At 35.5% G+C, this 21,235-nt stretch overlaps 4 protein-coding genes across 6 annotated transcripts; 1 reads left to right on the top strand and 3 right to left on the bottom strand.

Moving 5' to 3' along the window:
• The first annotated feature begins 6,054 nt into the window (after positions 1–6,054).
• LOC106388222 (scarecrow-like protein 27) lies at positions 6,055–8,212 on the top strand. The gene has a single exon (XM_048775843.1). The coding sequence runs from the start codon at positions 6,221–6,223 to the stop codon at positions 8,036–8,038; it is 1,818 nt and encodes a 605-aa protein (XP_048631800.1). The 5' UTR covers positions 6,055–6,220; the 3' UTR covers positions 8,039–8,212.
• Positions 8,213–12,714: 4,502 nt separating this feature from the next.
• Positions 12,715–14,984, bottom strand: LOC106438237 (phosphatidate cytidylyltransferase 4, chloroplastic). Of its 2 annotated transcripts, none has more exons than XM_048775842.1 (7): positions 14,584–14,984; positions 14,130–14,428; positions 13,868–14,058; positions 13,659–13,783; positions 13,457–13,590; positions 13,255–13,370; positions 12,715–13,174 (listed from the first exon to the last, which is right to left on the bottom strand). In XM_048775842.1, the coding sequence occupies exons 1-7, from the start codon at positions 14,845–14,847 to the stop codon at positions 13,083–13,085; spliced, it is 1,221 nt and encodes a 406-aa protein (XP_048631799.1). In that variant the 5' UTR covers positions 14,848–14,984; the 3' UTR covers positions 12,715–13,082. The 2 variants fall into 2 exon arrangements, with proteins under 2 accessions (XP_048631799.1, XP_013734793.2); XM_013879339.3 differs by having other exon boundaries at positions 14,130–14,398.
• A 130-nt stretch (positions 14,985–15,114) lies between these two features.
• Positions 15,115–17,316, bottom strand: LOC106438240 (vesicle-associated protein 1-2-like). Its single transcript, XM_013879342.3, has 8 exons — positions 17,099–17,316; positions 16,929–16,999; positions 16,774–16,855; positions 16,581–16,696; positions 16,304–16,468; positions 16,155–16,205; positions 15,612–15,689; positions 15,115–15,504 (listed from the first exon to the last, which is right to left on the bottom strand). The coding sequence occupies exons 1-8, from the start codon at positions 17,145–17,147 to the stop codon at positions 15,388–15,390; spliced, it is 729 nt and encodes a 242-aa protein (XP_013734796.1). The 5' UTR covers positions 17,148–17,316; the 3' UTR covers positions 15,115–15,387.
• Positions 17,317–18,174: 858 nt separating this feature from the next.
• Positions 18,175–20,071, bottom strand: LOC106438239 (SPX domain-containing protein 3-like). 2 transcript variants are annotated; one of them, NM_001315901.1, is given in 4 exon segments: positions 18,179–18,671; positions 18,768–18,917; positions 18,920–18,923; positions 19,427–19,715. In NM_001315901.1, coding segments are annotated over 4 exon segments (741 nt in total). In that variant the 5' UTR covers positions 19,634–19,715; the 3' UTR covers positions 18,179–18,291.
• Between the last annotated feature and the right edge of the window lie 1,164 nt (positions 20,072–21,235).

The following is a 21,235-nucleotide window of genomic DNA, read 5'->3' as shown; positions in this document are numbered from 1 at the left end:
AATTCTTTTGGATAATTTATGTATTTTTATTTTTACTTTTATGGATAAAATAGGAAATCCGGTAAACAATCTAAAATTTTCCACCAAATTTTCAATCCGGCTACCGATCGAAACACATCGGATAATTGATTATTCAAAAGAAACTAATCGGATCACAAATACCACCAAAAATCCGGATATCCAATTTGTGCCTACCCTTACAGGTAATCATCATCGTCTATATATCTATCTTATATTATTTTCTAAGAAGTGATTTTTCACATTCGAACGCTCACGTTAGAAGTTATATTAGTTAATATCGTTTATACCCTTAACAAACAAAATATATAAATTAGTAAGAAAAAAAAACGAATTTAAAATTTAATCACATCATTTAAGAAGTAATTTCTTACATTCAAACCCTCACGTTAGAAGTTAAATTAGTAGATATCGTTTGTATCCTTAATAAATAAAATATACTCTTTATGTTTCAAACTAGATGATGTTTTAGGGAATTTTTGATATTTCAAAATAGATGATGTTTTCATATTTCAATGTCCCTTTTAACTTTATTAAAAACTGTGTAACCAATCATATTTTGCAATCGGTTTTGTGATTAGTTCAATAATTTTTAATTTATGTTTTAATATTTTTAAGGTAAAAAAAAAGTTTCTTAATAGTTGTGTCGCATCCTAAAACTATATGTATTTTGAAATAGAAAGAGTATAAATTAACCGCAAAATAAAACGAATTAAAAAATTTATTTGATTAAACAAGTTATTAAAACTAGGTGACTCACCACCTCATGCGGATATAAAGATTTTATAGTTAATTATTAATACATTTTTTACTAACTGAAAAACTATAATGATAAATTACCATTATTATTTATATTTACTTTTTAAACCAATTATTCAAGTTGTGAGCATACCGATGCTGAAGCTAGCCATGCAGCGCCGAGGAGGCTACCGATGCTGGACAATATATTTGAGTTGTGAGTATACGGTTATCGGAACGAAACCGATAATAGAAAACGGAAACAAATTCTCTCTCTCTCTCTGAAAATTTTTGATGAGGGAAGAGAGAGAGAGTCCAAGTATTTTTGTATTTTGGCGACGAAATATTATTTACGATAATACGACATTTATTTAGTAAATTAATACCAAATGTAATTTGGTGGTGTATTTGGTTTCTCTCTCCTTTCCCTCTGCTTTCTCTCTAAGACTTTTCACAGAGGAAAGAACGACGAGAAAAAGCTTTCGGACGGTGGTTTTCCAGCGACACTTTGCGGTTGGGCCTCCCTTTCGGTGTTGCACTATTATCTCGGTGGTCAGCCAGCTTTTGGCTCCAGTGGTACATCAGCTTCTTCGATGTTGCCGTTGGCACTTGGCTCCACGCCTCACATCTTTATGCGGTGGTGACAATAGTCTTCTCCGGGACTATTTCAGTTTTGCTTGATCTCAGCTTCTTCAAACTTTCTTTGTTTCTACCGATCCAAAGCTCGATTGGTTCGAAATTGTTGTTCCTCGATAAAAACTTCAAATTAGGAAGCAAGATCCTTTTGCTTGGATTTAGCTCGTTTAGTGGCTCTGTTCAAAGGTTAATTTCTCGGCTCAGAGTAGATGTGTTGTTTTCTGATGTAGGAGCTCCGGCAATAAAACCTATGGTGTCTTAGCTTCTTCAGTTGCTAAAGCTGTCTAACGGCTTCTTCTCATGCGATGCCATGTTTCCAATGTGTTCCGGTGGACTGTCGGTGAGTTGTTCAGGCTACAACTTTCTAGTCTTGAAGATCGGTGGCAACTTTTCCTTCGAGCATGTGTCTCTCCATCACTATATGAGCTAGAGCTGGAAATTTTAATCAAGGCTCAAACGGGGGAGTAGATGCGGATCGAACAATTTGAAAATTTTCAATCGCGGGTGTGGGTTGAGATTATTTTAAGCGGGACGGTGCGGATCAGCCGAATTTGGGTCGCGGGTACTCGCTAACCCACGGGTTTTTGCGGGGCAGGTGCGGGTAGAAACTTTTATGTTAGCGGGTTGGATCGATTTTTGAATTAAAATAATGATTCAACCCGCAGCGGGGCGGGTTGACCCGCAAACCATTATGAGCAATGCGTGGTGGTGCTCGAGATGACATACCTTCTTCTTTTTGGGCTTTCTTTTTGCTGGGTCCTTTTTGGATCTCTCGTTTTGGGCCTGGTTGGGCCTCATCTTTTGCCGATGGTTGGGCCTTGTAGTAAATATTGGTTTCCGGCAATTTTGGCTTTTTATAATACAAGATGACTAAAATACCAAATGTAATTTCACGCACTTCTCCGTTAGTGCAATGGCTTAATGATTTGTGTAAGAGCGGATAATACGGATTACTTAGCTTTAATGGGCATGTAGTTGGTTTGATAAGATAGATTCTAAAAGGCTCATGCCCTATATACTACATACGTGTCCATGTATTGCTACAAAACAAACATGATACGACTCTCTCGTTCATGCACCAGTCACCAGGGGCGGACGCAGAGGCGATGTAACGGGGTCACGTGCGCCCATCTAAATTTTATTTTTCCAATAGTAATATGTATAAAGTATAAAAACTGCCCCCATTTAGAGAGTTAGATGTAATGTAAACATGTCATGTGCTCCCATCTGAGTTTAGTGCTAGATCCGCCCTTGCCAGTCACCACTCCTTTGAATAGTTATAACTAGGGTTTGCGACTAGTTGCAACGCATGTCGATGAAATGATACGGGTCGTGCAAATCCTTTTGCGTCTTCTTTACTGTCTACCCGTGCCTATTCGCTCATCTGGATGATTCTAACGAAACAACAGTAGCGTTTAGCTATCTTCAAAACTAGATCTTATAGAGTCATTCGATCATCAAAATATATTATTTCGACGGACCAAAAAAATGTTCGGAGATACTCTTAGTATTAGGTATGTAAAACTTGAAATCTTTAGCAACATAAATATTAAGGGACGTTATTAACATTTTTGACAGATGAAAAAAGGGTTTGATATATGGAGTATATAATAGCTTCTCTTCGTCATTACCAAATGATTATGGAGAATGTGTTATGTGTGTAATAGTGCATCATATAATTTTATACTTTTATATTTCAACTAACCCTAGATTTTAGCAATAATACTTAAGTTTTAGTTTACGTATTAATCGTTAACCATCTCTTCTGTTGTTGTGTTGGTCGTTAACAAAAGAGACCATTATTGTATCAAACATTTAACTAGGAACATAGCATCAATATAAATACGTATATGTTCATCTTGATTTATTAATGATATTCATATATCCAATGAGAAAATGAAACTACTAATAAAATTATATAAGTAGATATTATTATCAATAGGGAATATAAAGTAATGTATAACAACCTCAATGTCCTCAACGCAAATGCCCCCAAGTTTGAAGCTGGGTTTAAAGATATACTACTAAGAATTTGAAATCTAAAATTTTAAAATGTAAAACAATAGGAAATATAATTTTACATATACACAGTATATACATACGTCAATATCTACACAAGTGGCACGTTAGTGGTGTCCCTTCTTTAGCTAGTCACCACTCCTAAAGATTGAATAAGCAAGTTGGTAATTTGTATTCTGAAAATAACAAAAAGCCACGAAAAAATAAATTAATGCGACACACATTTTGTTTTAAGACAGAGTTACAATAGTGGTGGAAACTCACATGGAGGTTTGTGGTTTGTCTTGGGAAATAAACCATGTCTCTCATAATGACAATGCTCAATATAATTGTTTTACATTTTCTGATCATTACTGGTTCAAGATAGGAGTACTATATGTATAATGGTTCGTTTAATGCAATTCTGTCACATAATAATAACTTAATAACCATGTCTACTTTACATTCATACACAAGCAACCAAAATTTTCAATCTTGTCTTGGAAATCCAGCTGCACTTATCCTTACTTGATTTTCATTTACTCCACTTTCATATATGGACCACTTGATTATTAGTAATGTTACTATATTTTATGGTTGTATAGTGTTTTTTAGTGGAATAAACAATATGTTAGCGTGATCCATGTTAATATCATCGAGGTGTTTCACTACCACGAATTTTCTTAGAAATTGTGAACAACATATTGGGACCGTGCGATTAAATTGATTTATGTTGGCAAGAAAATAAATTGTTTTATAGCTAAAAAAAAGTTTCATTTCCAACACAGTTGTTTAGTGTCGTCAATATCTTATACCTAATGTAAATATTTTATTATTACGTTTTTGTTTTGTACTTTCATCGATTATATAATTTTTTAGCTGTATTATTAACGGTAGACAACATTAATATAATAATTAACGCTTCATTATTTAAATGAATTTTTATTTTTATAGTGCGTTGAAGTTTTTGAGCATAGCATTTGTCATCTCCATTGACCAGGACTAATATATTAAATGATCATTGTTAAATCATTCAAATTGATCTTTAAACAACAAAGTAAAACGCTACACCTTTGTTTCCACACAAAATGGAAGTATTTCCTTAAAACCTCAAAACATTATTTTTTTTGGACAACAAAAACCTCAAAACATAAAACGAAACGAAACCATACAAATTGGGAATTATTTCCAAAACATGCATTGATAAAAGTCCCAATAAAATAATGTTAATTATTTAACAAACACATGCCATCATTAACAACTTTTTAACCACGAGTTAAAGTAATAGACACAACCACCCATCTCAGATTTTATTTAGAAAAGCAATACAAAAAGATGAATACTTCTAACATAATTTAGAGCCACTGGATCTATGGATAGACAAAGAATCACAGCCGTTGAAAGAGTTGGTCTCGATGTTTTCAAAAAAATCTTCAAAAAGCTACACAGAGAGACACTCAAATAGAGCACCGGTCCGTCAGATTTAGTTTCGAAAACAAGGCCCAAAGCCAACCTGCCAGAGTTGTTTCCCCTGAAATTACCATAATATGCCTCTCTCCTTTGTAGTGTCTCTCAATGGTATAAGAGGATAGAATTGGGAATTCACGTAAATAAGGAGTAATGAAACATCTGCGTCAGTTTCGTCTTTTTGCTCTGTTTCCTCGGCATTTGTAAGATTTTCTTTTTAATAACACTGTTTCAGTCTTTCAGATCAATGATTTTTTTACGCGCCTCTTTTTCATTATTTTTGAAAAAAGTATTTGCCTATGTAAAGCACGTTGAAATTTGTAAAACATTTGAAATTTTCAAAAGAAAAAACACTTTGTTGTAATTTACTTTTTGAATTGTGTGCTTGAATTTCTTTTCTTCTGATTTTTGTATATATGTTTTCATTTCAATGCTGGAAAATAACATGTAGCATTTTGTCTAAATAAAAATCGCAAAACATGTTTGTTTAGTAATATATAATGAATTTCAATTATCGTTATGACAAATAGCCAACTCTTATTTCCACAATCGACTACATGTTTTGCTTTTTATTGACCTGTTTATTATGTTAATCATATGTTATGTATATTACTGAATTACTAAACCTTGATCAAGAAAATCATGTAACCATAGCTTTTTGTTAAAGGTCATATAACCAAATACTTCAAGTGAATCTTCAAACTTCAAAATTTGATTTATCAGCCGAATTTTTATCAACCCAATTGGGTTGAACCGGTTGTTTACATCATATTATATCATCATCAATGATTTAGTTTACGAAGTTTAAAACCCTACAAAATGCTTACCAACTAGTAATTTGTTGTTATAAAATTCACAAGTAGGTAGAATTGGAGCTTATAGAGGCAGGGCAATAAGATTTACAATTGTTTTTTTTTTCATTGAGCCCACATAGGAGCCATTTAATTAATTTAACCCACTTGAAAGTGGCAAGGGTGATTTATATATAAATACTATACAAGGCAACATTCCAAAACAAAGCAACAAAAAACTAAAAATTTGACAGCTTATAAGACAAATATGGTGACTAAAATAAAGAGGGGAAAATGACTTTAGAGAGAGTAGAGTCACGCGCAGCATATTGCGAAGAGAGACGACAACGATGGCACAAGAACACGGTACATATGTAGATAAGTACATCTACAGACACAAGCCACACATAGAGGAGGAAGGAGAAGCAAAACAAAATAATAAATAAAAACAAAATAAAAATAAAAATTCTTCATTACACAAACCGCACCCTCTCTCTCTTCTTTTGTTGTCTTCCTGTTCTGTTCTGAGATCTCTCTCTAATAAGTTTTTCTTCGTTACTGTGTATGAGGCCATGCCCTTATCCTTTGAAAGATTTCAAGGGGAGGGGGTGTTCAGTGTTTCTTCTTTCTACTCAGATTCTCACAAAACACGGTTTAATCAAGACAAAACCGGAATCGAAGAAGAACGAGAAGATCTCGGTTATGTTTTCCGTGGTGGTTTACAAGAACCAACGTCTGTTCTCGACGCTTTAAGAAGCCCTAGTCCTCTCGCTTCTCACTCCTCGACCACCACCAACACGACGCTGTCATCCTCTCACGGCGGTGGTGCCGTCACCGTCACCGCCACCACAACAACCGCCGGTGATGATAAATGTAGTCAAATAAGCTTGGACGATCTCGACGGAGTTATCTCTCCTGATCAAGAACAGAGCATCTTGAGGCTTATCATGGACCCGGGTTCAGGATTCGGTGTTCTCGACCCGTGTTTCGGTTTCGGATCCGGTTCAGCTCCGGTAAGCGATATTTCGAATCCTTTGCTATCATGCGGCTTCCCGTTTAACGAGCAAACTCATCAGACTCCGAATCAAGAATCGTTGTTCTCTAATCCTCCTTCGTCTCCGCCTACGAAACGGTTCAATTCCGGATCTCATCAACCGGTTTTCCCGTTTTCCGATCCGGTTCCGGTTCAGCAATACCAGTTTCCGGTTCAGTTTCACCCCCAACAAATCTCGCCTTCTTCTTCTTCTTCACCCGCGGCGGCTTTGGTTCCGGTTCCGGTTCCGCCGCCGGGGATAGCTAATGATGACCAGTCAGTCATCATCGAACAGCTCTTCAACGCGGCGGAGCTAATAGCAACCACCGGCGACCACACCATTCTCGCGCAAGGGATATTGGCGCGGCTCAATCACCATCTCAGCAGCAGCTACAACAACAAAGCTCCGTTTCACAGAGCAGCTTCCCACATCTCCGAAGCTCTCCTCTCTCTCGTCCACGACGCAGCACCACCGTTACTCACGCCGGAGAATCTCATCCTCAGAATCGCAGCTTACAGAACCTTCTCCGAAACGTCGCCGTTTCTCCAGTTCGTCAACTTCACCGCGAACCAATCGATTCTCGAGTTGGGCTTCGAGCGGATCCACGTTATCGACTTCGATGTTGGATACGGAGGACAATGGTCGTCTTTAATGCAGGAGCTTGCAAGGAAAAGAGGGTCGTGTCTTAAAGTAACTGTCTTTGCTCCTCCTCCTTCTTCAGTCTCCGACGAGTTCGAGCTCAGATTCACCGAGGAGAATCTCCGAAGCTTCGCCGGAGAGCTCAAGATTCCGTTTGAAATGGAGTTGTTGAGTCTCGAGCTTCTTCTGAACCCTGCTTACTGGCCGCTCTCTCTCCGTTCATCGGAGAAAGAAGCTGTCGCGGTGAATCTTCCTTTAAGCTCCGTCGACTCCGGTTACCTTCCGTTAATCCTCCGTTTTCTTAAACAGATATCCCCAAACGTCGTCGTTTGTTCAGATAGAGGGTGTGACCGTAACGACGCGCCGTTTCCTAACGCCGTGATCCACGCGCTTCAGTACCACACCACTCTGCTCGAGTCTCTCGACGCCAATCAAAGCCAAGAGGATTCGAGTGTTGAGAGGTTTTGGGTGCGACCTTCTATCGAGAAGCTTTTGGTGAAACGACACCGTTGGATTGAAAGATCACCGCCGTGGAGAAGCTTGTTTACACAATGTGGGTTTACTCCGGCGAGTTTGAGTCAGACGGCGGAGACTCAGGCGGAGTGTTTGATGCAGAGGAATCCGGTGAGAGGGTTTCATGTTGAGAAAAGACAGTCTTCACTTGTCATGTGTTGGCAGAGGAAAGAACTTGTTACTGTCTCTGCTTGGAAATGTTAGAAGAAACCATATGCATCTCAGCTAATTTTTATGTTTCTTTTATGATTTCAATCTCTCTCTTTATTTTTAATTTTAAATGATGTTATGTTGTTGTTCAATGTTGTTCTTAGTTTCAACTGTGGTGTTGACATTTGAAGGAAGTAAGGATATATAATCAAAAATCTCCTTTTGTTAGATTCTATTTGGTCCTTTTGAGTTTATGCAATCAATAGATCTCTTATCCAAAAACAGAAATTGCTAAAGGGATAGTTATTTCAAATCAGATACATTATATTTTGCTTTGAGGGGACTTGAGTGTATAGTTTAGCTGTATAAACAGTCTAATTTGGACTATTGTTTCTTTTAATATTGATTGCCTTCTAATTATTTACTTGAATAAGACTTGTGGAAAACTATGTCTAAGAGCTTATTCTAGTGTTAAGTTCATACATGATTACATTTATGGTGAAAACTGATATACAATACACATAAAATAACAATCAACGACAACTTTATCTTACCTTTGGAATGTGACGAGATAGAGAAATACTCACGGTACATGCAAGAGATACTGTTATAACACATTTCTATAAAGTAATAATTTTTTTCAACCACAAAGTTGAGCCAATTCGTTTCTCATTTCGTTTTTGGAGCTTCCAAGGTTGAATGTTTGTTTAATCGTCTTGGGTCCCTAACATAAATTATTTGTTTTCTGTCATAGAAAAGGTTAAGACTTTAATTTACGTACAATTTGTTTAATATTAATTGAAGGATTAAAAAGTATAGCCCTTAACTGTATTCCTAAGCTTTTAGCTTTAAGGTATATCATACAGTATACATGTTCATTATTGTAATTCGACTTTTATACGTGAAATCACATGGGCCTATAGTCATTGGTGCTTAATATTATATAGATTTTGGTTATTGAACTTTTATATGTTAACTAAATTGGACGGTCTTGATTTGGGACCAACCGCTTCATTAAATTAAGATCGATCTAGTTTTATGACGTCGGTGTAAGAGAATTAAAATTTCTTAAAAACGTGTAGTTTTGTGCATTGGCTGGATTAAAGAAACAAATAGTATAATTATTAACCCTGCATATCTATTTATATCAATTATTGTCGTCTTTGTTTACTAAGATAAAGATCGATATCTAATCCACTAGCATCTTACCGAACTATTAAAGCACTCGATAATGGTCTGTAATCTTGTTCTAGGCTCTCTAGTAGCGGATCGAGGTTTGCATGTTACTTTGTATGAAATTTTGTTTGTTTGTTTTGGTTTCCTAATTTCGAAATTATCAGCTTTTTGACAATATAAAAAAGCATCATCAGCTTTAGTTATTACAGCTTTAAAACTAAACAGTCATCAATAAGATATGAGAATTTAAACTAGAAATATAATAACGTGGATTAACATGGAGCCAAACCGACAACAGACACTTTTGTCTCCATGACTGCCAAAGAAAGCTTCATAATTTTACTTTGCGAATTAATTAAGAACCACCGGTTCATGCACACATACGTGCTTACAAACATTACATCACACAAATAATTCATCTCGAATTAAAATATATAAGTAATATAATTCGTGTGAAAATATTTTCCCCATACTCCCCAATCCCCATAGATTATGTATTAAATGATTTCAGTAAACTATGAAAAAAAGATTTTTGTAAACTATGCATTAATGCTTCCAACTATCAAATAAATTAAAATATAAAATTAATTAAAATGTTAAGACTTTGAAAATTTATAACTTATAAGATATTCAATAATCAATAGATTTATAATTATTGAAGTAAAGATTTCATTTTCGATGTACAGCATGTGGTTTTACAAACAGTATTTTATTATTTTGTTTCCATATTCTTACACTTTTACAAAATGTTAAAGAATGTGGTTAAAAGCATACAAATTAATGTGACATTTCATAAGAAAGGAATAAACTTTGATAGATACAAAATCTTAAGCTGATGCTCTCGCTCCATGGCTCCACCAATATCTTCTTCTTCCCAATCATTTCTTCATTTTCTCATCTTTATCACTATCTTTTGATTCTTTAAAAATAGATTAATCTACTTTTTTGTGTCACACGATTTTAAAAGTCTGCTTGGGAACAACGCATTCTCTCAACCCTACATATTTGTAGTCACTCTTTCTAACTTTCCTTTCTCAATACCTCATTTTAGTTTTTATATATTTTATAACAAAAGGTTCATTTTATAGAAGCAACAAAATGAAAAATCAAATCCCTTGTCTTTGTAGAACAGCGTCAATGGTGGAGTAGTGGTAGACCCATCACCATCAAAATAATTGCAATTCGGCCGTTAATCATGTAATAATTTTAGTGTAATATATAGTCAAGGTCAAACTATCATATAGTTTTTCATTAAATATAAAAAGAGTTCTTAAGAATTGATCACATTTATATATGGAGTACCAAATTCCTATGAATACAAATTAAATTACTGTTTTGAATAAAGAAGAGAAGACAAGGGAAGAGAGAAACTGGTGTGTATTATTCCATGAGTAATGAGTCCTTTATATAGGATTACAATAGCTTGTGGACAAAGCCACTTGGAGAACAAGTAAAGCTTGGAGAACAAGTATATTTAAGATATGCCATAATGGCATCACCATAATATTCATAACACTTCCCCTTGATGTCCATTATGCGCGTAAGATGCTGCCTCGTTAAAAACCCCACCAGGAAAACCCAATAGGAAAAAACCATGGTTAAAGGAAAAAGAGTGCAGCGTATAATGACTTCCCCTCATGTGTACATACGTCGAGATCTTTGAGACAACGTAATTCAATAAGATGAGTGAGCTTCTTGAAAGTAGCTGGGGTAGCGTCTTGGTGAATGAAAACAGCCAAATATTTACTCGAACGAACTTGTAGGAAACGAACTTCGCCATTCTTCAGTAGTGCATGAGTCTTCATGATCTGATCATTTCTTGGATTTTTTTATCTCCAAAACTATAGAACAATGATAGATTTTCATTTCCCAAATTGTAACATTCTCTTTGGGTGTCTATCTTTTATGTGTTCTTTGTTGCCTCGTTAAAACCTTGTCATGGAAAAACCCAGTGGGATAAAAACCATGATGAGGGAAAAGAGTACAACCACACATATTTCACATTTCTTCTTCGGAAAGCAATATCTTCAGGATATGCATTCCAATAAGAGAAATCTCCTTTTGAAATTGAGAATATTGTAATACTCTTTCCATTAGAGTATTCAAGGTCTATAGATTTCTGGTCCACAATTCTTATTTGATATAGACAATATTTTCTTAGTCTATTTGGACTTCAAACCAAACTTCTTACATACAATCGTCTAGACATTCGTTTCGTACATACGAATAACTCATTCGTAACTATTATGACTTTCTTTCTTGTCATATGAAATTACATCTTTTGGTTATGAAAAAGATTAGTAATTTGCTCAATAACACTTTAAATATGGTACTTCAAGACCAAACATGTATGAGCATCTTAAATAAAATCCTTCACGGATCTTTATGATAACATCTAATTTTAGATCTCCAATTTGGAATACATAAAGATAATATTTGTATTGTCAAGAGCTTTCTTCCAAAATACAATTTTCTATAACTCTTCAGGAGTTTTATTGATATTCAAATCAATGATTCTATTGATCTATAATCACTTGACAAATATAAAGTAGATTCTGAAATACTCAAAATTTGCTCATATAAATATGGCTAACATGTTAGTAAACATCAATATATAACATTAACCATATTTAAATAGTAATAATTCATCCAAAAAAATCTACTTAAATCAAGCGTATATATAATTACTATAAAAATCATTCAAGCATTAAGCAGAATGTGCAAACCAACGGTTTCTAAACCCGATGCAAACCAAAACTATTACCATATCATGTGATGTTCCAAGTAAAATAGAAATAATATATTACATGCACTCAACCGTAACACTTGATTACTATATTATATGTATTCGTATATATTACATGCACTCAGCCCAAAATTTTAAACCAACATGCAATATCTTATCAAGTCTAGTAAATAATTATTAACCTATAAATCCAATTCGATGATATAGTTTTAAGCATTGAACAATACGCAGCCATAAAGAATAAAAGTGGATGCAATCACAAACGCAATAACAATATAAGATGTAGCTGCAACACTAAATCTATGAATTTGTTAATTTATACGTTCAACTGTATCGATACTATATGCAACCGTAATAATAATATGCAGCCGTAATGAGACGTATTCAAACTTCGGAGCTATAGTCATCTGCTATTACTGAACAATAATGGTATGCTGTAATTAACAATATGCATAAACAAACTATATGAACTTGTTAAGCAATAATCATGGTTATACGAATATGAATATGAAAACTAGCGAGATTGAGTATAGCTTATAAAGTCGATAAGATCTCACTTTGATCGAAGGATTTTTCTTTCCTTGAAACAAGGGAAATCAATATTGTCGATTAAAACTTTTAAACTCAATCTAACATGTGATGAACTATGAATCCCAATCTTACAAACCATGAATTGATAATAAGCATGATCGGTAGAATGATTGGACATAGACTAAAAATATAAAATAAAATCTATACCTATTAGTTTAAAGTCGCTAGAGATTCGTGCTGATAACGTGTTTTGAATAAAGAAGAGAAGACAAGAGAAGAGAGAAATTGGTGTGTATTATTCCATGAGTAATGAGTCCTTTATATAGGATTACAATAGCTTGTGGACAAAGCCACTTGGAGAACAAATAAAGCTTGGAGAACAAGTATATTTAAGATATGCCATAATGGCATCACCGTAATATTCATAACAATTACTAATTAAAGCCCGACTTTCTTTGGCAACTCAACTGTCAAACATTAACCAAACCCAAACCGGTAGTTGCACTGAACCAGATAGTCACATAGGCTCTTACAAGTCTTCTGCATCTCTCAAATGGCAACAACACTGCACCATATTTTTCTTTTTTCACAGCTACTTTGTACCGTGGAACCACTTGTAAGTTTTCTTGAAGCTACAGTGGATCATCAAACTCCGTAAAGTCTAAGGGATGTTTTGATGAACGAGTATGCTAATGCACCGGTGAAAATGTAACTATCAACCCTGTCCAATATTCCACCTGCTCCATGGACAAAGAGATTTATTAAGAGGAGGTGTGAATGATCTATGTATTAGTATGTTACGTGGGGAGATTCTTACCATGTCCAGGGATAAGTGAACCAGAGTCTTTGACGCCAGCATCACGTTTGATCATTGATTCAGTAAGATCACCAAAGACTGACCCAAAGAAGTTAATAAACCCAAAAGCAATGGAGCTGAGGATACAAATCAAGTAAAGAAAGTATTTACAAACAGAGAGATGATAAGAAAGAAACTGAGTTTAGATAAAAAACTAAGTAACCTGAACAGAGACTGAGGCCAAGACAGAGACTTAGAGAGTAGAATGGTAATGACTATACAACCAACAAGTCCAGCAAAAGTCCCTTCCCATGTCTTCTTGGGACTAATACTAGTAAGAGGTGTCCTACCAAAAGCCTGCAACTTTTCTATAGTTAAAATCAAATTCAAACCAGTTTTACTAGTTAAAAAAGCTTATTGTTTACCTTGCCACCGAGGAAAGCAAATGTGTCTGTGGCAATCACACCACTGAATGAAATCAACGTTGCCACGAGTCCCACCGTCCACTGAGGTGGACCACCAAGAAAAATTGGCCAAGTCCTTGCAATTCCTAAGAAAGGAGGACAAAGTCTCAAGAGCTTTTATGTTTTTGAGATATAAAAGGAGGGAGAAAAAGAGGTGAGAGAGAGCTTGCCAGTGTTGAGCGCAGGAGCAGCTAAACCACAACGAAGCTTAACCCAGAAACAAGGGAGATAGCCACAGTAAAACAAGCCAAACATTGTACTACTCAGCTGAGAAAAACGTGGGTTTCCTCTCTGTACTAACAAAGCCATTGCAACAACAAACGCTGCGCATGTCACCCATATATCAATGTTACCATAGTACCTAAACAAGAAACTCAGTCTCAAGAAGCAGTCAAAATGGTTAACAACAACAACAAGAGATATTGAACTTACAGTGTAAGTATGGGCATAAGAGCACATATAACGGAGCAAAAACGTGATACGTATCTAGGAGGAGGAGTCATTCCTTTAGCTATGCCTCTACTTCTAACGAGCTCGAAATATTCACGAGAACCGATGAAAACAGAAGCTGCCAAGGCTAATGTGAAAACCCATCCTCCAGCTAAGACAACACCTCCAACAGGTAACCCAATGGCAACACCAAAGATGACTCTTTTCTTAAGCTGGCTTGCTTTCTTCTGCTTCTCTTCTTCTTCAACATTCTGCAAATCGTGGATTCTTTTATCAACTCCCTAGCAAAAAAAAGATGGAAACTTTGAGAGGAATCAGCGAAGGCTCATTGAATCAGACAAAGTGACTACCCTCAATTTCATAAACTAAACTTAAAAATTGAATCTTTATATCTAAAATAGATTCTTGGGAGCGAGCATATAAAGTTACTATTTACCTCTGAGTTGTCATCACCAAGCTGGTTCGATTCAGCTCGAGTAACGGCCGTGAGGAAACGCCGTTTAACAGGAATCCGACCAAGGCGGGAAAGAAACAAAGGTTCGGTTTTGGCATCACGGACCAGACGTAGGCTCGAGTAATCGGAGAAAGGTGGGAGATTTAGGGTTTTCTTAGTGGATACACGGCATGAGCATTTACAGAGAGTAGTAGTTAATACCGGTACAGGCTTATTGTACGTACATACTTTACCAAAAGACGCCATTGTTTTCTCAGCTGTGACACACGGAAATTAAGACCGAACAAAAGGAAGTGTTCTGTTTGAAACTCACAATCTCTGAATCACATCATGTCGGAATATCTGTGGGTCTGTGATAAGCTGAATTACTCGGCGAGTTTTGTATTGTAGTAACTAGGAAAAAGGTGAAATTAGCGGTTGGTTAAAACCTTCTAGCTCAGTTAGAGTCTTATAATCCTCGCACACTGCTGATCAGCGAGGATTTATGTCTACAAGGAAGACAGAGACGACAAGTTAGGGGAGGAGAGAACACATAGAAACAGAATGTCTTTAGGATTACAAAAGTTGAAAAAGATGAAGAAAATTCTAAGTCATATGAAAACTGTAACACAATCAATCCTCTAACGCAACTAGGTTTAAGATTCAAAACTAAAGGTGAAATGACGACGATAAGAGAGGACTGAAAGTCCACAGTTTGATTTTTCATTTTCATGTCTTTTGGTGTGTTTTTGGCGAAGCCACTTTTTGATGTGGGTTTTGTGGTATATAGTTTTTCCAAGGTGATCATCATGTCCTCTTCATAATGTATCCCAAGATTAGACCGATAAGTCCCACTAGGAGAACGTACAGGAACGGGATTCCACCACCACTCTGACTTCTATTGCTTCCACGCTTCAACTGCTCCTGCAATCACAAAACAAACAAAAGAAAATGGTTTCTTCATTAAGACTTGTCAAATTTGCAGGTAGTGGTAGTTCAAAGATACATGGGACCAGGTGAAAGTTCCTTACCAATTCTTGTTGAAGTCTGTTGTTCAGTTGAACCGCAGAGTTCTTTTCCTCAGTGAGCCTCGTGATGAGCGCTCTCGCCTGAAATCACACAAGTCGATAGTCATCAATTTTTAAATGTAACAGGAATGACCATATCACCTATAAGTATAACGGTAAGTTTTGCCAATTAGTAGCTACTAGGTTTGTTGCAAATGCATAAACTGATTAGTGGAAAGCTAAAATCCAACAGCAGAAGAAACCTTATTCCTCTAGAGTTAGACCACGGTATTGAGGTACCAAACTCTACATAAAAGATTGGTAAAAGCAAGAAACAAGGTAAAAGTCTTTACGGTGATAAACACAAAGATTAAAAACCGGTGTACAATAAGCGAGCCATTAAATTCCTAATAAGCAGAATGATCTGGAAAAGAAAAAAAAACAGCTCTAAAAGACCTGACAGAAAAAAGATATATCCGCAATGATAGAATTAATACTCATGCACGCTCTTTCAGATGCAAAGGTAGCTCAGCTTCTACAAAAGATCAGAAAGATTATAAAAAATACCTCAGAAGGGTTATCCTGAGGTTCAAGCCTGTCCACGCTAAATCTTGGAGCCTAAATTCAAACAAGAAATAGAGCACGATTATTAGAAAAGGAAACGCCTAGCATAGCCAGAAGCGTTCTATTCTATTGAAGCTGAGGTGTATACTTACAGCAGTAAAGTCAGAAGCGGCGTTGTTCCCATTGTCAGAGACAGAAGCTCTTGGTGAAGAGCCCTCTTCTGATCCTTCACGAACCGGTGAAGGTGGTCGTGGTGGATCAACATAGACAACTCTCAATTTAGTCTCCTCAACTCGATGCCCTGCCTCTTTGCTAAACTGCAGCGAGTTCATCAGAAAAAAAAGAAGAAAAAGAAAAAACACAATGTTAAGTCTCAGAAAACATGAGAGAAGCAATGTTTCAAAATCCTATAAGAAGAAAAACGAATACCATGTCAGGAGTAACGTCCTTGGGAGTGACACCGGGAGTAGCGACAACACATTGAAGCAAGAACTTGTCCTTGCACTGCATATCAGCAGGAGCTTCCTTTTGCGCTTGCATCGTCACTAGTTTCCAAAAGACAAACAATCAATTCAAACTCTTAATCTCAGAACTAGTAACTTAATTTCTCAAACAATCTAACCAAGAACTTCAGAAGAGGATCTCGGAAGAACAACGCCAGTGTTAGGCCTCACACAATACTTCTTTGGATTCGTCGTTTTAACCTAACAATCGAAAAAACCTTAAGTTACACAGAAGATAATCTTCAAAATTGAGAAGGATTCTAATGAATTTCACCTTGAAGGCCACATAATTGTCCGTCTTGTTAGCCAAATACAGAGAGCAGGAGATCTGTTTCTTCAATTCAACTACACACAAATCACCAAACCAACCAAAGGCAGATCTATAAGGAGGAGGAAGACATGCGAAGATCATTGAAAATTCGGATATATATATATTGAGCTTACAAGGGAATTGAAGGTCGATAGGGTCGATGTCGAGAAGCGCGTTACTCATTCTGATAAGATCGCCGGCGAATTAACCGGTTCAATCGTTTAGAGTTAAGAGTGGTGGTCGTTGTCGTCGTCGTCGATCGTGGACGGAGAGAGAGAGAGAGAGTTTTGGCGTCTATTTTGAAGGCTGGAGACGATATATGTATGCCCTTCTTCTGATTCAAGGCGCGTCACTAATCGCGGGGGTATAATTGTCATTTAATGCAATGCGTTTTTTTTAAAAGTTTTGACCGGCCAACACGAGGTGCTAAACCACGACCCCCCTTTTAGCTTTCTCTGATCCTTTTTTTTTAATTCTCAAAATATATTATCTAAGTACCAAAAGTAATTACATCAGATCAGAACGAGCAGAATTGAAACTCAAGCGAGAAAAATGTTTATGAGTAAACAATTTTGTTTTCATTAATCTGCAAAATAGTGGGTTTATATACAAACATAACCACGACATAAACCAATCTTTAAACCCAAAAAAGAAAAAAAAATACATAAACTATACACGACCATGACTAGATATTCAAGAAAAGATCAGTGTGGTGCGAAGGTTTTTGGAAGCCTATGACGAGTTACAAAATAATTTTACACAATATTTTTTTAATAATAGTTTTATTTAAATTCAAATTATATAAATTTTTTGAATTAAAAAGTTTTGAATTATTAAATAAACGTTTTCTAAATTTTCTTCACAAAACTTTTATAAACTAAAAAATGAAAATCATGATAAAAATATGAATTCGTAAGAAAATAACAAGGACACAAATTTTAGATTGAAATGTTGGTAGCCGTTAAAAAAGATAAATCTTAGCGTTTAAATTAAATATAATAAACTATATATTCAATATTTTATACTTTTTTTTACCAAATTCCCATAAATATATAAAATAAAGCTAACTAATAGCATATAAAAAGAAGACAAATGTAGATCAAATATTTGCAGTTTTTGGAAGTAGAATCTTTATTGTTTTATTTAAAATATATAAACCTAGCTATTTCCAACATGGGCCATGAACATTGCTTGCTTTTTTGAGACGTGATATCGCTAAACTTGACTGATTAAAATACGAAATATTAAGATAGTGACATAGTCCGTCTGGTCTAATGACATAGTCAAAACTAAAAACGCTGCTTATATGAAACGTGAGTTACAAATATTACGATAATATCGGGGAAGGGATGTGTATCGGTTGTAGAACGAGATCGAGATCGTAGAGATTAACCGGTGGAAGTGACAAAGCACTGTACGTAGAGCTCCCTCTTCTCATTTCTCTCATCGTCACCAACGCCGCAACCGTATTCCTAAATATCCCTTCTCCCGCAGCCGCTGAACTCACCGCCGCAGACCGCTCATATCCCCTCTCCGCTTCCGCATTCGACGCCGGAAACACCGCGTCAATCGTCGTCTCCCACTCCCTCACCAGCCTCGACACCAAATCCGTCTTGAAAAATGGTTGATGAAGAACTTTCTGTACAAACGGTGATCGCAATGCTCCTCCGCTTCTCCTGTCGTACTTCTTTAAAATCTTGGCTAATCCTGTAGATAGAATGTTTTTTTTTCTTTATTTCTCCGACCAGACACGCTTGAAGTAAAGATTCTCAGTATTGGTTCAGAGTTATTAAGTTAAATTACCAGTGTAGTTAATGTTGCTGTAACTAACGAGAAGTACCATCTCTCCATGGAAGTTAACAATATCCTTTCTGATCTCACCAATCTCCTCTCTGAACGTTTCATCATCATTGTCTCCGTACTTCTCTACCAATCTCTGAATCCGATATTGCAATATTCCTTTAAACATACAATCTGTAATTAATTAAACTTGTAGTTCAAACTAAAACATATGTACATTAGTATAATTAACCATTTGTTAAAAAAACATATGGTCAACACCTAATTTGCATAAGAAAATGGATTAAATATTTGTCTTGTCCTGAAAATTATAGCGCAATGAATTTCTAAAAGTTGTTGGATTACTATATAAATCACACTAATATAAATTAAATCCTCCAAAGTTGTTCATATAATAAAATTAATTAATTCTCACTGTATTGAATATTTCCTATGTACTTCACATTCATAGTTTGATAAAATATAGTATTTTATTTAGCAACCAATGATATATTTTTTGGTAAAATATAGTTATAGTATATAACGACCAATTAAATGATTTATTTATCATACAATTTTTAATAGTGGGAAAGTTAGCTCAGTGATTGGCTAAAAACTTAAAACACATTGTAGCGAGTCAATTCTGATGGTAAAGTGAACAAGAATGATATATGTTATCATACCTTGTGGTGGATGATGAAATCTTCTTCTTGTTCCACAAAGAAAGCATTAAACTTTTCGATCTCGGAGTTCAACAAACCGATGAAGATAAATTCAGCCGGATCTGGAGAAGAGATCAGATTCTTGAGTTCTTTGTAACGTAGAAACTTATCTCGCCACTCCGGCAACGACTCTTGTATTTGTTCTTTAATCCTCTTCCCAAACTTCATCAAAATACAATATTATATATCTTAGGTTTATATTCTTTCTTTTAACTGGAAAAAAGGAAAGAAATGTATTATAATGAGATCTGGAGGAAGAAGAAGTTAATATAGAGATTTATAAATAGTGGTTATGTAATACAGTAACAGAATATGAAAGAGGATATGCTTAGCTTTGGCGTGACCAAGTGTTGTGAAATGTGGCATGTACTAATTAAAGATACGAAATAAAAGTTTAGATTATTGTTGCTGTTGATGTAAAAGATGGCAAAATCCTCAGCATATTCGGTCTCTAAGTTCTGTTTGAGTCTTATGTTTGCATTTCTATGTAAAATAATTTTGAGTTTCTTATCTTTTGACCGGACCTAGAGTATGTTTGGTATATTAGCATTACATTTTTTTCTTGTTGATTTTATGTTTTCTTTTTCAAGGTATAAACTCTAGAATGTGAGGTTGATGATCTTACGATATTTCTACCATATTGATTTAATTTTGTTTGTTTATTTTTGAATGCATGCTGTTGATGTGACCGTGAATCACGTCGTTGAGAGACTGTCGTGCACAAGGAAAGAAAGAAATTGCCGGGACGTTTGTGAGATTAGAGATGAAAGTGACTAAAATTTGCCCGCAAAATGGTAGTCACGTAGATCTTCGGGAAGCCCTTCGATAAAGAGATTTCAAAGATTCCAAGAGAATCAAGCATGTGTGTTTCGTAGCAAAAACTAAAGGTTTAGCATACCCATTACAATAAGTCAATAAACTTGCCTATTCAAGGCCCGATACTAGCTCATTCTAGGTCCACACGTTGATGAAATTTTATTACTTAAAAGTTAAAACCAAATTTAGTTCTAATTCATCTTTAGTATTTCCATGGTTGCATATTAATAATTAATCAACTCCACAGACATGACTACAGTTTATCGTTCATCACTATATGAACCTTTGATTAGTATTTAGTACATATTTCTCCGGTTACTAAAAAGTAAAAAGCATACTCTAAGTGTACAAGAAAAGTGATTCACTTGTAGAAAAGCATGGCGTAGAAAAAACATCATAGCATACAAAGAAAATTACCAAGTTTTGCAAGGGCATGACCTAAAATGCATATAGTAGATCCTAGTAACAAGGAAACAACATAATGTTCGTTAATATTGTAGTTTATGTTTCAGTTATCTCTCGAAAATGTGAACTCCTGAGTCTTGACCATATATATATATACGTTTTCTTGCATTTCGTGCTCGGCTCAAGAAAACGTCTAAAATGTATGGAAACTGCAAAATAGACATGCAACGTCTAGTTTCAAAAAAAAAAGACATGCAACGTCTTCGATGAACTTCCGTTACCAATGGTTAGAAATTAGAATCCCTATTTGAAATAAATTTGTATTCATAATCAAATCTTACCCGTATATCCAATCCCCGTTATTGGGGGTCATAGTCTAATCCATAACAATGTATGATGTATCATAAGGTATAGATACGGACATTATCGTGGAACTTTTGTCTAGATAAAAACTTGTAAACTTTATATGATTTGCCGGAAAAAAAAGAAAACTCCTATATGACTAACGCGTTAATTAATCAAGGGGAATCCATCGATCCACAATTCCAG

This window comes from Brassica napus, chromosome A3 (assembly GCF_020379485.1).
Source record: "Brassica napus cultivar Da-Ae chromosome A3, Da-Ae, whole genome shotgun sequence".
Taxonomy (NCBI): domain Eukaryota; kingdom Viridiplantae; phylum Streptophyta; class Magnoliopsida; order Brassicales; family Brassicaceae; genus Brassica; species Brassica napus.
The sequence above is the reverse complement of the archived record's forward strand: the minus strand, read 5'-3'. Positions and strand labels throughout refer to the sequence as shown.